General features: G+C 44.7%; 1 protein-coding gene across 8 annotated transcripts in view; it reads right to left on the bottom strand.

The window, feature by feature from the left end:
• The window catches only part of tut4 (terminal uridylyl transferase 4), a 96,410-nt gene that overhangs the window by 54,673 nt on the left and 23,529 nt on the right, over positions 1 to 18,208 (bottom strand). For 5 of the 8 annotated variants that reach the window (XM_061684734.1, XM_061684736.1, XM_061684739.1 and 2 more), the window contains exon 8: positions 13,737 to 13,806. The exons of 2 other annotated variants lie outside the window; for them this stretch is intronic. In XM_061684734.1, the coding sequence (XP_061540718.1) occupies positions 13,737 to 13,806 (70 nt within the window). Of the gene's footprint in view, positions 1 to 13,736; positions 13,807 to 16,396; positions 16,513 to 18,208 lie in introns of those variants that run through there. One more of the 8 variants, XM_061684742.1, reaches the window with a different exon arrangement.

The following is an 18,208-nucleotide window of genomic DNA, read 5'->3' as shown; positions in this document are numbered from 1 at the left end:
GATAAAAAAAAAAAAAGAAAAAGTGAAGGCAACACTGAGACAAGTCATTGCTCTTGCTCGCGTTCACATCCAAATAAAAGCAGCAGTTTCAAATTAAAAGTATGACATATTTTTGTTTGATTTTGGATGTGGGCCGCACTTTGCCCGGTTTTGGGCGGAAGGGATTAGTTTCTAGCGCAATTCTCAACTGATATTCCAACTTTTGGAGGTAATACGAATTCAAATGTCATTCAAACAAAGATAAAGCGTTAGCATAGGTTAAATATCATCGTGTATTGGTACACTGTGTTCCAAATTATGAGGCATTTTCTGTTTTTGTTTATTTTTCTGAAGTTGGTGAGTTACAATATTTTTTTTAATTAATGAGGATAAGCGGTTCGGAAAATGAATGAATAAATTAATAATATACAGTGCCACCAGAAACTATTCACACCCCTTCACTTTTTCGATATTTTGCTGTTCCAATCTTATTCTAAAGTGGATTTGAGTATAGTTTTCTGTTTTAAAAAAATCTACATAAAATATCCCATCATGATAAAGTCAAAACATTTCCAGACAGTTGTGCAAATTTATTGAAAACATAAACATTTTAAAATAATAGGTACATAAGTATCCACAATATAATGAATATTTTGTTGAAGCACCTTTCTTTGGCAGCAATCACAGCCCAGCCTCAAGTCTTCCTGGGTCTATATGAGCTTGGCACACCTGTTTTAGGGCATTTTCTCCCATTCTTCTCTGGAGATCCTCTCAAGGTCAGTCAGGTTGGATGGGCAACGTCGGTGGACAGCCATTTTTAGGTCTTTCCAGAGATGTTTGATTGGATTCAAGTCCCGGCTCTGGCTGGGCCACTCAAGGACATTCAGTGTGTGCTTTGGGTCATTGTCGTGTTGGAAGGTGAATCGACGCCCTAGTCTGAGTTCCAGAGCAAGTTCTCGAAGAATTTCTCTATATTTGGCAGCTGTCATCTTACCCTCTATGCCATAGGTGTCAAACTCAAATTCACGGTGGGCCAAAATTAAAAATTGGGACAACGTCGGGGGCCAAACTCAATATTTAATGAAAAATCACTGCAATGTGCAGGTTTCCCTTTTCTGCAAAAATGTAGCGTTAAAGTTTCTCATATGACAACACTTATTTTTTTTATTTTTTTTTTTTAAACACTGAATCTGGAATAAAGTAACTTTAATATTACAAACACGAGAAATCAAATTTGCGATAAAAGACATCAGTGGCATTTGTTGTTTGTTTTGTATTTAAATTGATAACATGAATTCTTCTCTCTCCATCTTCTATTTATCTATCTCCAACTACCTTTCTTTTTGATGTAAATCTTTTTTCAAAGGCCAACAACAAAACAACCCTCAAAAATAAGAATGTCCTTCAATAAAAATCTGCAACACAAAGGGAAGGGGAGCTCGCCGGTCTAGACCGATAGCCCAACAATTCGGGGATTAGTAATATTAGTGGCGCATGTGATATACTGGCAGGCCATCTCTAATACACATTTGATATGGTCTTGCGGGCCAAATATAATGACAGCGTGAGCCAAATTTGGCTCCCGGGCCTGAGTTTGACATATATGCTTTATGCGGTCAAGTCGCCCAGTTCCTGCAGCAGACAAACAGCCCCACATGATGCTGCCACCACCATGCTTCACAGTAGGGATGGTGTTAGCCAGGTAAGGAGCATTGCCTCTTCTTCTCCAGATATGACGCATTTCAGGCCAAAAATTTCTATTTTGGTTTCGTCGGGGCGGCACGGTGGGTGACTGGTTAGAGCGTCTGCCTCACAGTTCTGAGGACCGGGTTTCAATCACCGTGTGGAGTTTAAATCATTCCTGTGTGGAGTTTGCATGTTCTCCCCGTGCCTGCGTGGGCTTTCTCCGGGCACTCCGGTTTCCCCCCACATCCCAAAAACATGCATGGTAGGTTAATTGAAGACTCTAAATTGCCTATAGGTGTGAATGTGAGTGGTTGTTTGTTTCTATGTGCCCTGCGATTGGCCGGCAACCGGTTCAGGGTGTATCCCGCCTCCTGCCTGACGATAGCTGGGATAGGCTCCAGCGCTCCCACGACCCTTGTGAGGATAAGTGGGTCAGATAATGGATGGATGGATGGTTTCATCGGACCAGAGAATTTGGTTTCTGCAGGTCTGAGACTCCTTAAGATGCCTTTTGGCAAACTCCAAGCGGGCTGCCATGTGGCTTTTAGTGAGAAGTGGATTCCATTTGGCCACTCTACCACAAAGGCCTGATTGAAGGAGTGCGTTAGCAATGGTTGACCTTCTGCAAAGGAACACTGGAGCACCGTCTTAGTGACCCCGAGGGTTCTTGCTCACCTTCTTCCCTGGTTACTCAGCTTGGTCAGACGGTCAGCTCTAGGAAGGTTCCCGATTGGTTCCAAACTTCTTCCATTTCCGAATAATCGTGACCACAGTGCTTTTCGGGACCTTCAATACTGCTGAAATTCTTTTGTATCCTTCCCCAGATTTGTGCCTTGACACAATTTTTTATAAATATTCACAAACATCTGAAAATATTTTTACTTTGTCATTATGGGATATTTTATGTAGATTTTTTTTTGGGGGGGGGAACTATATTCAATTCAGCTTTAGAATAAGTCTAACATTGCAACATGTAAAAAATGTGAAGTTAATATTTTCTGGTGGCACTGTATATAACATGACCATGGGTGCAACATAATTTTGGTCTGGTTCTCAATGACGACCAGCTCAGTTGCTTGGTGTTCATTTTTTTGACCCACAGAACTCATTGGATGAACCTATGTCAACTTGTAGACATATGTCCTAATTTGTACTTACTTTCTGAAAAAATAAAGCAATAAAAATATTTTTTTGTTTAACACATTCACTGCCAGCCGTTCCCTGAGGAAGGAACCCCCAGACTGCCAGGCATTTTCGTGCAATTTCACTCATTTGTCAAGCCCCACAGAATATTGTGTACTATGACTATGTAAACACCAAAACCACCAAAATAAAGATGAGACTCTCTTCTTTTATCACAAAAAAACGTGTCTCTCGCTAATACCGTTCTTTAGTAATCAGCAGTCAAATATAGGCTAGTTTCAGCAAAATCTTTCTGAAGAAAAAAAACTGAGAAAACGACCTTTTTGTGAAAGCGAATTTTAAAAATGGGCACAAGCACACTTTTCCTCCATTCCTCAGGCATCTTCTCACCCGCTAGAATTCTGTTGAACAAGCTGGTCAAAAACTCCACCTCTCCTACATGCTTCCATACCTCCACAGGTATGTCATCAGGACCACCTGCTTTTCCATTTTTCATTCTCTTTCAATGCCTAACTTCCCTTTACGAATCATTGCCACTTCGCGGTCCACCACACTTGGCTCCTCGACTCTTCCTTCTCTCATTTTCCTCATTCATCAACTCCTCAAAGTATTCTTTCCATATATCCAGCATACTACTGGCACCAGTCAACACATTTCCATCTCTATCCTAAATCACCCCAACCTGCTGCACAGCCTTCCCATCTCTATCCCCGTCTGGCCAACCTGTATCGATCCTTTTCTCCTTCTTGAGTGTCCAACCTGGCATACATGTCATCATATGCCTCGTTATGCCTTTGCCACCTCTACCTTGGCCCTGTGTCGCATCTCCTCAGTCCTCTCAGTGTCCCACTTCTTCTTAGCTAACCTTATTCCTTGTATGATTTCCTGTACTTTGAGATTCCACCACCAAGTCTCCTTCTCTCCTTTCCTGCCAGAAGATAAACCAAGTGCTCTCCTGCCTGTCTCTCTGATCACCTTGGCTGTAGTGGTCCAGTCTTCTGGAAACTCCTCCTGTCCACCGAGAGCCTGTCTGAGCTCTTCCCGAAAAGCAGCACAGAACTCTTCCTTTCTCAACTTCTACCAGCTGGTTCTCTGCTCTGCCTTAGGCTTCCTAATCTCCGTCCTGTCTCAGCTATCCACCACATGGTTCTCTTCTCTGCCTTTGTCTTCCTAATTTTCCTCCCCACCACCAGAGTCATCTTACACACCACCATCCTATGCAGTCTGGCCACATTCTCCCCTACCACAACCTTACAGTCAGTAACCTCCTTCTGATTACATCGTCTGCACAAGATGTAATCCACCTGCGTGCTTCTACCTCCGCTCTTGTAGGTCACCCTATGTTCCCGCCTCTTCTGGGAAAAAAAGTGTTCACTACAGCCCTTTGCATCCTTTTTGCAAAGTCTACCACCATCTGTCCCTCCAAGTTCCTTTCCTGGATGCTGTACTTACCCATCACTTCTTCATCACCTTTATTTCCTTCACCAACATGCCCATTACAATCTGCACCAATTACGACTCTCTCTCTGTATGGGATGCTCAGAACTACTTCGTCTCGCTCCTTCCGGAATTTCTCTTTCACCTGTACGTCACATGCTATCTTGTGTGGCATAGCCGCGAATCACATTATACATAACACCCTCAATTTAAACTTTCAGCCTCATCACTCGATCTGGTACTCTTTTCACCTCCAAGACATTCTTAGCTAACTCTTCTTTTAAAATAACCCCGACTCCATTTCTCTTCCCATCTACACCATGGTAAAATAATTTCGACCCTGCCCATAAACTTCAAGCCTAACTGCCTTTCCACCTGGTCTCCTGGACACACAATATATCAACCTTTCTCCTCATCATCATATCAACCAACTCCTGAGATTTTCCTGTCATAGTCCCAACATCAAAGTCCCCACATTCAATTCTAGGCTCTGTGCTTTCCTCTTATCGTTCTGCGTAAAACCGCTTTCCACCACTCCTTCGTCTTTGCGATGACAATGCTTCAACAAAATGTTGTCCAGCCCTAACCTGTACTTATATATACTTATTTTATAATCCAGTGACAAAATGTTCATGTTATTTATTTTTTATTTATAGTAAAAGGGGTAGGACCGTGGTTGTGTCAACCCACACTGCCAGGACGAAAATGATCGGGCGGGGGTAGGGGTGTTTCTATCAAAAGGTCTCAAACATTCAAGCAAGCATTGCCCAGGACTTGCAGTATGGGACCGAGCAATCAGCTAATTTGGCGCAGTTCTCCAGGGCAGTGGTCCCCAATATTTTTTGCACCACAGTCCAGTTTCACATAAAAACAAATTTGGACAGACTGTTCTAGCTGCTGTGCAGCAAGACCGTGACGCACGACAGATCCCGTCGCCTCATCTGGGGACCGTGCATGCAATCAGTCACCATGGCCGTCTGCGAGTGGCGCCGTTTGCAGGGAACTTTGTTGTGCGCTACAGGCTCGTAACTGATGTCAAGTAAACTGAGAAAGGAACGAACCAGTCTATTCAGTGATTCCATTCAGAAGCTACGTTTTCCCTCATACGTTAGTTTGAACGAGTTGTTCGTGAGTGACAACACTTACTGAAGGCCCGTCAACCGCTGCGCTCCCTCCCCATAAAAAGAAAAAAATGCTTGGTGGTATGCAAATATGTACTAATAAAATCTAATCTGTTGCACTTTTAATATTTTAAGCGTGCATGCACACCACTGTATGTTACATTATTTACAGGGGTGCAATTTTGCAATGCAATTTTGGTGTGGTTCTCAACGTTCCACATGAGGTTTGTTGGTTGGTGCTCATTTTTTTCCCACCCACTGATCTCACTGGATGAACTTGAAGTAGCAGAGCTGTCAACCTATAGAAATTCACTTGCAAAACAATGTCCAAATTTGTCTAACTTTCCATATTTTAAAAATGTTGTCAAGAAACTTACCGCGGGACAATTATTACAGTGTATTATGTAACATGATAAAAATAAAATAAAAAATGTATGCTGTACAATGACAATGTTTTGATTAAAAAGAAAAATGTATCGGCATTACCAGATAACTAGCAACCCTTTACTGCTCAGTGACTGTTTTTTTTTGTCAATGTCTTTATGTCTCTAAAGTGTTCTCTGTCAATTGACAATTGAAAAGTTGTCGGACGAGAGCGGCTCCAACGACCGGAGACAAATTCCTTGTGTGTTTTTTGGACATACTTGGAAAATAAAGATGATTCTGATTACACTATATTCATAATCAATAATAAATTAGGGCTTCAATATTTGTTATTTTAATGTATTTATTGCATCAACCTTGTAATGGCGGATGCAGTTCGGCTGAATCAAAGCGTGATATTTATGTGCCATCATCAAAAATATCTGTCTACAGATTAATTAGCCTTTCCCTATTGTGTTTTCAAACGTAAATAAAAAAAAAAAAAAAAAAAAAGCAAGTCTATTAAATCAGATTAAAATTTAAATTCAGCACTCTATTTTGCAAACAAACAACACTGCTCATCTATTAGATTGGATAATTTATGCATAAAGTTTAGGTTTCCATCCATCCATCCATTTTCTGAGCCACTTCTCCTCACTAGGGTCGCGGGCGTGCTGGAGCCTATCCCAGCTATCATCGGGCAGGAGGCGGGGTACACCCTGAATTGGTTGCCAGCCAATTGCAGGGCACATACAAACAAACAAGCATTCGCACTCACATTCACACCTACAGGCAATTTAGAGTTGTCAATTCACCAACCATGCATGTTTTTGGGATGTGGGAGGAAACCGGAGTGCCCGGAACACCTCACCAGGGAGGCGTCCGGGAGGCATCCGAATCAGATGCCCCAGCCGCCACATCTGGCTCCTCTTGATGTGGAGGAGCAGCGGCTCTACTCTGAGATCCTCCCGGATGGCCGAGCTTCTCACCCTATCGCTAAGGGAGAGCCCGGAAACCCTGCGGACGAATCTAATTTTGGCCGCTTGTATCTGGGATCTTTCGGTCACGACCCACAGCTCGTTACCATAGGTGGAGATGGGAACGTAGATCGACCGGTAAATCGAGAGCTTCGCCTTTCGGCCAAGCTCCTTCTTTACCACAACGGATCGATACAAAGTCCGCATCACTGCAGATGCTGCACCGATCCGCCCGTCAACCTCCCCTTCCATTCTTCCGTCACTCGTGAACAAGACCCCAAGATACTTGAACTCCTCCACTTGGGGGAGGATCTCATCCCCGAACTGGAGATGGCACGCCACCCTTTTTCGACTGAAGACCATGGTTTCAGATTTGGAGGTGCTGATTCTCATCCCAGCCGCTTCAGACTCAGCTGCGAACTGCTCCAGTGAGAGTTGGAGATCACGGCTTGATGAAGCCAACAGAACCACATCATCTGCAAAAAGCAGAGATGCAATACTGAGGCCACCAAACCGGACCCCTCTACGCCTAGAAATTCTGTCCATGAAGTTACAAACAGAATCGGGGACAAAGGGCAGCCTTGGCGGAGTCCAACCCTCACCAGAAACGAGTCGGACTTACTGCCGGATATGCGGACCAAACTCTGACTCCGGTCGTACAGGGACCGAACAGCCCGTATCAGGGGGTTCGGTACCCCATACTCCTGAAGCACCCTCCACAGGACTCCCCGAGGGACACGGTCGAACGCCTTCTCCAAGTCCACAAAACACATGTAGACTGGTGGGCGAACTCCCATGCACCCTCGAGGACCCTGCCAAGGGTGTAGAGCTGGTCCACTGTTCCACGGCCAGGACGAAAACCACACTGCTCCTCCTGAATCTGAGATTATACTTGACTACGGACCTTCCTCTCCAGCACCCCTGAATAGACCTTACCAGGGAGGCTGAGGATTGTGATCCCTTGTAGTTGGAACACACCCTCCAGTCCCCCTTTTTAAAAAGACCACCACCACAGTCTGCCAATCCAGAGGATTCTATGATGTCCACACGATGTTGCAGGTGTGTTAACCAGGACAGCCCTACAACATCCAGAGCCTTGAGGAACTCTGGCTAAGAAGAAGTGGGACACACGGTTAGCTAAGAAGAAGTGGGACACTGAGAGGACCGAGGACAGGCGAAAGGAAAACATTGAGATGCGACACAGGGCAAAGGTAGAGGTGGCAAAGGCAAAACAAGAGGCATATGATGACATGTATGCCAGGTTAGACACTAAAGAAGGAGAAAATGATCTATACAGGCTGGCCAGACAGAGGGATAGAGATGGGAAGGATGTGCAGCAGGTTAGGGTGATTAAGGATAGAGATGGAAATATGTTGACTGGTCCCAGTAGTGTGCTAGCTAGATGGAAAAAATACTTCGAGGAGGTGATGAATGAGGAAAATGATAGAGAAGGGAGAGTTGAAGAGGCAAGTGTGGTGGACCAGGAAGTGGCAATGATTAGTAAGGGGGAAGTTACAAAGGCATTAAAGAGGATGGAAAATGGAAAGGCAGTTGGTCCTGATGACATTCCTGTGGAGGTATGGAAGCATCTCGGAGAGGTGGCTGTGGAGTTTTTGACCAGCTTGTTCAATAGAATTCACGCGTGTGAGAAGATGCCTGCAGAATGGAGGAAAGGTGTGCTGGTGTCCATTTTTAAGAACAAGGGTGATGTGCAGAGCTGTGGCAAATGTAGAGGAATAAAGCTGTTGAGCCACACAGTGAAGTTATGGGAAAGAGTAGTGGAGGCTAGACTCAGGACAGAAGTGAGTATTTGCGAGCAACAGTGTGGTTTCATGCCTAGAAAGAGTACCACAGATGCATTATTTGCCTTGAGGATGTTGATGGAAAAGTAAAGAGAAGGTCAGAAGGAGCTACATTGTGTCTTTGTATTTCTAGAGAAAGCCTATGACAGAGTACCCAGAGAGGAACTGTGGTACTGCATGTGGACGTCTGGAGTGGCAGAGAAGTATGTTAGAATAATACAGGACATGTACAAGGGCAGCAGAACAGCGGTGAGGTGTGCTGTAGGTGTGACAGACGAATTTAAGGTGGAGGTGGGACTGCATCAGGGATCAGCCCTGAGCCCCTTCCTGTTTGCAGTGGTGATGGATAGGCTGACAGATGAGGTTAGACTGGAATCCCCGTGGACCATGACGTTTGCAGATGACATTGTGATCTGCAGTGAAAGCAGGGAGCAGCTGGAGGAACAGTTAGAAAGATGGAGGCATGCAATGGAAAGAAGAGGAATGCAGATTAGCTGAAGTAAAACAGAATATATGTGCATGAATGAGAAGGGTGGTGGGGGAAGAGTGAGGCTACAGGGAGAAGAGATAGCAAGGGTGGAGGACTTGAAATACTTGGGGTCAACCGTCCAGAGCAATGGTGACTGTGGTCAGGATGTGAAGAAACGGGTCCAAGCAGGTTGGAACGGTTGGAGGAAGGTGTCAGGTGTGCTATGTGACAGAAGAGTCTCTGCTAGGATGAAGGGTTTATTGGATGAAGTTTATAAAACAGTGCTGAGGCCAGCTATGATGTACGGATTAGAGACAGTGGCACTGAAGAGACAACAGGGAGCAGAGCTGGAGGTGGCAGAAATGAAGATGTGGCAGAAATGAAGCCGAAAGGAAAAGAAGAAGAAGTGTAGTCCATTTACCATTTATTTTTCCTAAGATATCAAATAAACTACATTTTTTAATGTATCTCAAGATTCTAATTAACTTTGCTGGTTGCATTCCTTAACCGCAGAGCACTGACGTCCGTAATATTGGGAAGCTTTTATTTGTTGCTTTCGCCGCGAGTTGGCAACCGAGTACCGTCATGCCTAGTATGAACAAAATTAGGGGTGGCTGGCTAGAATGCTACTTTAAGACTGGAGGCTGGCTTGACCACAGTCGAAAACTGCACCTACGAAGAGACACGCTTTACGAAGCAGTTTAAACTGCAAGCTATAAGTTACGCGAAGGAACATGGGAATCGAGCAGCCGCAGAATTCAAGATCAACGAATCCATGGTTCGCAAGTGGAGAGAGCAGGAAAACGAGCTTCGCCAAGTCAAGAAGACGAAGCTGAGTTTCTGCGGACAAAAAATAAAAATAAAACGCGGAAGCAAGGCGAGGTGGCCCGAGTTGGAAGACCAACTCGAGTAATGTAATAATAAACTACAACCACCGGACATCGGTGTGAACAGGGCGGTCAAAGCGAAGTAGCAAGCATCGTGGGAGAGATGGATGACAGATGGCGAACACAGCTTTACTTAGACTAGGAGGCAGCGCCGGGCGAGTTGCGCCACAATTTATAAATGGATTGTGGATGGTTGGGCTAACGTGTCTGCTTGCACTGTTGTTCGAGCTTTCGTAAAAGCTGGCATCATTTCTGAGCAGCCGCACGGCAACGAGACTGACTCGAACCTGGCGTGTTTGATTAAGAACTTGCCCAGCTGTTCATTTCGGATACAGAACATGACGACTTTGATGGATTTGTGGGTGAGGATTGATCCAAAAAAATCATGTGAGTACATTGTTAAATACTTCAATAAAGTACAGCCAAACTCAGTTTTGCTCCCGCTGCCTTTTTAAAAACATTGTTTTAGCGTGGATGCATGCTACCGCATGTTTTAAGCTAGCGTATGTTTTACCATGCCTGCGCCCAATAATACGGTGCGCCTTATGTATGTGTTAAATACATAAATAGACCCCGTAACTGAGACTGTGCCTTTTAACACGGTGTGCCTTTACGGCCGTGAAAATACGGTACATAACCATTTTTGTTGATACAATCCCAATTCCAATGAAGTTAGGATGTTGTGTTAAACAAATAAAAACAGAATACAATGATTTGCAAATCATCCATTTTCTGAGCCGCTTATTTTCACCAGGGTCGCGGGGGTGCTGGAGCCAATCCCAGCTATCATCGGGCAGGAGGCGGGGTACACCCGGAACTGGTTGCCAGCCAATCGCAGGGCACATATAAACAAACAACCATACGTGCTCACATTCACACCTACGGGCAATGTAGAGTCTTCAATCAACCTACCATGCATGTTTTTGGGATGTGGGAGGAAACCGGACTGTCTGGAGAACACTCACACAGGCACTGGGAGAACATGCAAACTCCACACTGGTGGGGTCAGGGATTGAACCTCGGACCCCAGAACTGTGAGGCAGACGCTCTCACCAGTCGTCCACCATGGCGCTGATTTGCAAATCATGTTCAACCTATATTTAATTGAATACACTACAAAGATATATGATGTTCAAACTGGCGCTAGAAATTTTTACGGGCCCGAGCAGTCCAGCATCCATACGTAGGTGGTGGCCCGAGACAATGCCATAGTGGCCCAGGACCACCGTTAACGTGAGGAGGGCCTGAGCACAGCCAGGGCCAATCTGTCCCATGGCACCAGGGAGGCCAAGAGGGCGTAGTACTACAGTAAGATTGACCACCGCTTCAGTGACAGCAGTGACACCAGGAGTCTGTGGCATGGTATTCAGACCACTACGGACTATAAACTCTCACCACAGACCTACGACAGTGCCACCTCTCTGCTAAATGACTTCTTTGCTCGCTTTGAGGCACACAACAGGACTCGTGCTCACAAGACTCCACCCCCTCCTGGTGACCAAGTGCTGACACTGACCAGGGACAGCGTGAAAGGATCTCTCGACAGGATCAACACACGAAAAGCCCTGGGCCCAGATAACATACCTGGTTGTGTTCTGAGGGACTGTGCTGCTGAACTCACAGATGTCTTCACTGATATCTTTAACACCTCCTTGAATCAGGGTGTTGTCCCCACCTGCTTCAAAGCCCCCACCATCATGCCGGTCCCAAAGAAGAAAGGTCTCCCTCATGCCTCAATGACTACCATCCGTTAGTGCTCACTCCCATCCTGATGAAGTGCTTCGAGCAGCTAGTCGTGCACCACATCAACACTTCGATGTGCAACTGGCTGCTGAACTTTCTGACAGGGAGAACACAGGCAGTACGGGTCGGCAGCAACACATCCAGCACCATCATCCTGAACAAGGCGGCTTCTCAAGAATGTGTATAGAGTCCCCTCCTATTCATCTTGCTGACCTATGGCTGCACACCGATACACAGCTCCAACCTCTTCATCAAGTTTGCAGACGACACAACCGTGGTGGGTGTCATCAGCAATCAGGACAATAAAGACTACAGGAGACTACTGGCCGGGTGGTGCAACAATCTCTCCCAAAATGTGGAGAAAACCAAGGAGATTGTTGTTGACTTCAGGAGAGCGTACTCCCAGCATGTACTCCCTTGAACATCCACGGTGCTCCGGTGGAGAGAGTGCACAACACCAAGTTCCTGGGAGTGTACATCACCAAAGACCTCTCCTGGACTAGCAACACCTCATCACTGGCCAAGAAAGCTCACCAGTGTCTCTACTACCTGCGCAAGCTGAGGAGAGCCAGAGCCCTGACCCCCGTCATGTCCTCGTTCTACAGCGGGACCATAGAAAGCATCTTGACCATCTGCATCACCAGACATGCAAACCCCAAAGGCATGAAAAAGGTGACCAAAAAAAAAATAACATCGTAGGGGGGATCCCCCGGGCAATAAGCAATCTGGATGACTCTGAAGAGTAAAATAAGGCCAAAAAATATATTATACACACACACACACACACAATCACACACACACGGTTCCGCTGCGACCACAACCAGGGCCATGACCAAAGTAGGCACGACAATCAGCCGGGCTGGCTTAGCTCGTGTTAATACCTATGCCCGGGAAGCCCAATAGAAGACGTTGTGTGAGGTCATGTGACTTTCTTGTGTCGATTGATTGGTGACCGAGACTTAAACGTCACTAGCACTTAAATTGATTTGGTGCGAACAGTGGCCAATGCGGAAGTCAAACTCGTAGTCTCGCGCACAAAATAGTTGATATATAAGCAATAATTGATCAATAAAAGTAGCGAGCGACATTTAAATCATTGTAACGGCGTAAAAGTACCTACCTTTGTGGGTAGGTACCTAACCTAACCTAACCCAACCCTACTTTTTAAAAGCAGAAGCGGTTACAAGTTTTTTTCTGGTCTCGTCAACTCTTATGACTTACCCAAAGCAGGTCCCGAGCGCACAGGCGGAACTTCTGGCCAATGAGGTCGGATATTCGTCCACCGCGGAGTAATATTCACTATTACATCTGTGTGTGGATGGTGGATTTGTGGAATGGATCTAGCTGTCAGTGTTCAAGGAGTACGGAACAGCCTATGACGTCACTGATGCCCCCCAGGAAAAACGCATCGGATCTATACGATTCACGTAAATGGCCTATTTTTAGTACAAAACGGCAAACTTCACCGAAAGGCGACTGATTTGCATGTATGCATCACTTTGTGGTATGGAGCCTGCACCGTATCCTGCTGCAAGACTCTACATTGCCGAGTGTGGGCAGCTAAGAGGATCATCGGAACCTCTCTTTCCTCCCAGCAGGACATTTACAGCAGCCGCCTCACCCACAAAGCCCTCCTGCCCCCCCATCCACCACACAGCCTCTTCAGTCTGCTCCCATCAGGGAGCTAATTTATACATCTTATTTGACTTGGTTTTCTGACCTTGACTATGTTGCACACGTCACTTGATTTTGCACATTTAATACATTTTATACTGTATATACCATAGTTTTATTTAGCTTTTTATATTGATGTTATTTGTACTACCGCAGGTCCTTGAGTACCGTAATTTCCATCCTCTGTATGTGTTTACGCATATTGAAGAATTTACAATAAAAGTACCTTGTACATTGGCTAAGAGGTTTCATGACCCAGTGCCAACAAATCCTTCTAGTGTGGTATGTAGTTGTGCTTTATATTCAGTCCCCTCTACTACACAAACAACCTTCATCCAAATTTATTGAAAAATAGCTTGTTCACTCTCTGAGTCGTGTTTTATTTAGCATAATTAAAAGCATAAATGTAGAAATAAAGACAGAAGGAGGCAGAACTGGACTGAAACATCACTGACCTTATGACATCACGACAGATGATGGCAGGAACTTTGGCATGAAAGTCTGACACAACCTCTGAAAATTCAGCTTGAGAGAGTAGGAATTTGATCAGTGAATGAAGTCACACAACCTCACATTAAATTGAAACAGAAATCAAGTCACAACTTTACAAATAAAATTTCAATCACATTTAAAAAAAAAAAAGAAATAGAAGAGTTTTTCATTTCAACTAATTAAAAGTTGATACATGACCAAGCAAGCCCCTTCCTGAGGCATTATTAGGATTTCCATGCACTTTTCTGGCAGGACACTCCCCGCTGCAACATGACTGGGTCCTGCCTCGCGGGAAGGGGAGGCTACGCAGATGTAACGAGATGGCCCTCCCAAACATGTATCACATTTGTACGACATAAAAACAACAAAGTTTGTTATGCTTAGTATTCAATTAAGTTTGGGGCTGAGGCGGTTTTCCCAACTGCTTCACAGTCGGCTGCGAAACAGCTCCAACAAGCGTTGTAGATCATGGCTTGATGAAGCTATCAGAACCACATCTACAAAAAGCAGAGACAAAATGCTGAGATTCCCAAACCACTCAATGCCTCAGCTGCACCTAGAAATTTTGTCCATAAAGGTCATGAACACAATTGGTGACAAAGGCCAGCCATGGCGGAGTCCAATCCTCTTTGGAAACAAATTCAACTAACAGTCGGCAATGCGGACCAAACTCTGACATCGGCCGCACAGGGGCCGAACAACCCTTATGAAGGGGTCCAGTCCTCCAAAATCCCGGCACACCCTCCACAGGAACTCCCGGGGGGCAAGGTTGAACACCTTGTAGAATGGCTTACAGTTAAAAAACAGCAACTCTAAATCCATGGCTGCAGTGTGTGCTGAGCTCCGTGACATCAGTACACCATTTTGCGTTGATATAGCAGCATATCGCGCCGCCTTTTGTTTTCCCCGATAACTCGATGACGCGGTCTGCCCGGTGAAGATCGAAGCCCAGAAGCATTACGGCGCCATCGGGGACACCCTCACAAAGCCAAGTCTCCGTAAAGTACAGGGCGGCGGAACGTCCAAAGTCTTTACTGGTTTTTGTCAGAAGCTTGTCCATTTTGTTGGTAAGTAGCGGAGATTTGCGAGGTGGATCGACGGGGAACACCAATCTGTATCCTCTCTTGCGGAGCTTAACTTGGATGCCGGCGCGTTTCCCCATTCGTCGCCTTCGTCTCCATGCGCCATAGACCGCAACCGACCCACCCGGTGAGTAACTCGGGGGTGGAAACTAGGCTTTACGCGATCAGGATTTTTGGGGCCAATCACCGATCAGCGAGTTTAAAAAAACACCAATCACAGATCTTATCACAAGATGGAGCAATGCGTCTATTTAAATTACTTCTTCATTTACTGTATATACTAGTGTACTTAATTGCCCCAAAAAAGTATATTTACAATAAATAATGTATCTTTGTTCCTCTATTTATGCCAGTGATGCATAGTGAGAGAGAACAAATGAATGGTCTTCTATTAGATGGCAGGAAGTACATACAGTAATTAAGTATCCACTTTTTGTGACATTTTTGTGTGTTGGTGTGCCGTGAGATTTTTTTCATTGTAAAATATGTGCCTTGGCTCCACAAAGGTTGGAAATCACTGCTCTGACACAAATAATGGGTGCTAAAGTACTGTAATTAAATTACTTTGTTGTAATTAAATTACTTCACACACAACAAAACTTGCGAGCATGATTCGAGAGAACACCTGCATGTTCGCTTACAACAGTGAGTGCTAGTACAAGCTTGCTTGGCTACATAACGGTTTGTTGCCTGCTTGCAAGCCGTATAGAATTAAAAGTACGTGAATACACCTCAAGCAAGCCTTGAATGAAAGTCCTCTCCCGAGCACCGGTGACCAGCAAGACACGTTTTTTTCCCCATGTAGTTCTTATAATACATACGACGCGATCGATTGTTGTTGTCGTGGCAACGAGAGTATCCGGTCGCGTTTAAGTTTACAAGATAAAGCCCAGTGATTATAAAAAAAAACAGGATGCGGCGGTATCGGAATACAATATTTTATTGCAGTAGTTTGACATAGTGCAATCGTGAAAGACCAAATTTTTCTTGTAGTCTGCCGGGCATTACGTGTTGTCTGTCCCACACCGCCGTTTTTTTTTTTTTTTCTTTCTTTTTAAATAACTTTATTGGTGGTGAGATATTTACAGTACTACGTCAAGAGACACGCGACAAGCGAAAAATAAACTAGATTTTGGATTCAAATATACCGTACACGATGGCAACGCGGAGTAAATGTCTTTTGCGGAATTACGACAAACCCGATCAGCATAAAATTCTAATTATCGGCCGATACCGATCAAAACGATCGGTGTAAAGTCGAGAAAAAACTGAGCAGATTTGGGAAAGAAAGTCCGGGGTAGAGTCCCTGATGTTTGTGAGTCGCGTAATGTCTGCAAAGAGGAACGAAAAACACAAAAACAGAGACAACACGAGAGAGCACGTAACCAAAGCGTCCACAAGGATAAGCGCCATCTTGTTTTTTTATATAATATTATTGTATGTGATTATTATATTATATAGAACTATTATAATAGTTATTGTTAATAATTATTTTTAAAAACAATAAATGTTTGAAAGTTTCACATTTTATCCAAACTTACCATGCCGGTGTTTATGGTTATGGGCGGCTGTGCCTCAGTAGGTTGAGCGGGTTGTCCAGTGACCGAAGGGTTGCCGGTTCAAATCCTGGCTCTGACTGTCCGCATGTCGAAGTGTCCTTGGGCAAGACATTGAACCATAATTTTCTCCCAGTGGGCCTTGCAGCGCCTTGCATGGCAGCAGCCACCCATTGATGTATGAATGTGTGAGGGAATGGGTTAATGTGAGGCTTTGTAAAGCACTTTGGGGGCACTGTGGATAAAGCGCTACAGTGGGACAAAAAGGTATTTAGTCAGCCACCAATTGTGCAAGTTTTCCCACTTAAGCAGATGAGAGAGGCCTGTAATTTTCATCATAGGTATACCTCACCTATGACAGGAAAATCACATTGTGTGATTTTAAAATAATTTATTCACAAATTATGGTGGAAAATAAGTATTTGGTCAATAACAAAAGTTCATATCAATACTTTGTTATATACCCTTTGTTGGCAATGACAGATGTCAAACGTTCTCTGTAAGTAAGTCTTCACAAAGTTTTCACACACTGTATTTTGGCCCATTCCTCCATGCAGGTCTCAAGAGCAGTGATGTTTTGGGGCTGTCGCTGGGCAACACAGACTTTTAACACCCTCCAAAGATTTTCAATGAGGTTGCGATCTGGAGACTGGCTAGGCCACTCCAGGACCTTGAAATGCTTATCTCAAACCCACTCCTTTGTTGCATTTGTTGGCGGTGTGTTTGGGATCATTGTCATGCTGAAAGACCCAGCGACGTTTCATCTTCAATGCCCTTGCTGATGGAAAGACGTTTTCACTCAAAATCTCACGATGCATCGCTCCATTCATTCTTTCCTTGACACGGATCAGTCGTCCTGGTCCCTTTGCAGAAAAACAGCCCCAAAGCATGATGTTTCCACCACCATGCATCACAGTAGGTATGGTGTTCTTTGGATGGAACTCAGCATTTTTTCTCCTCAAAACACGACAAGTTGACTTTTTACCAAAAAGTTCTATTTTAGTTTTATCTGACCATATGACATTCTCCCAATCCTCTTCTGGATTATCCACATGCTCTCTTGCAAACTTCAGACGGGCCGGGACATGTACTGGCTTATGCAAGGGGACACGTCTGGCACTGTAGGATATTAGTCCTCGGCGGCGTAGTGTGTTACTGATGGTAGCCTTTGTTACTTTGGTCCCAGTTCTCTGCAGGTCATTCACTTGGTCCCACCCATGTGGTTCTGGGATTTGTGCTCACCCTTCTTGTGGTCATTTTGACCCCACGGGGTGAGATCTAGCGTGGAGCCCCAGATCGGGGAAGATTATCAGTGGTCTTGTATGTCTTCCATTTTCTAATAATTGCTCCCACAGTTGATTTCTTAAAATGAAGCTGCTTACCGATTGCAGATTTAGTCTTCCCAGCCTGGTGCAGGTCTACAATTTTCTTTCTGGTGTCCTTTGTCAGCTCTTTGGTCTTGGCCATCGTGGAGCTTATAGTGTGATTGTTTGAGGTTATGGACGTGTCTTTTATACTGACAACGAGTCCAAACAGGTGCCATTAATACAGGTAACGAGTGGAAGACAGAGGAATCTCAAAGAAGCTACAGGTGTGTGAGAGCCAGAAATTTTGCTTGTTTGTTGGGGACCAAATACTTATTTTCCACCATAGTTGGCTAATAAATTCTTTAATATATATATATATATATATACACACACACACACACACACACACACACACACACACACACACACAAAATAATGCAGCCCGATGGGGGGGCACAAGTCAGTGTAAACTGTAGGCCGGTCCCAAGCC

This window comes from Phycodurus eques, chromosome 8 (genome assembly GCF_024500275.1).
Source record: "Phycodurus eques isolate BA_2022a chromosome 8, UOR_Pequ_1.1, whole genome shotgun sequence".
NCBI lineage: Eukaryota > Metazoa > Chordata > Actinopteri > Syngnathiformes > Syngnathidae > Phycodurus > Phycodurus eques.
This window is presented reverse-complemented; position numbering and strand designations above follow the sequence as displayed.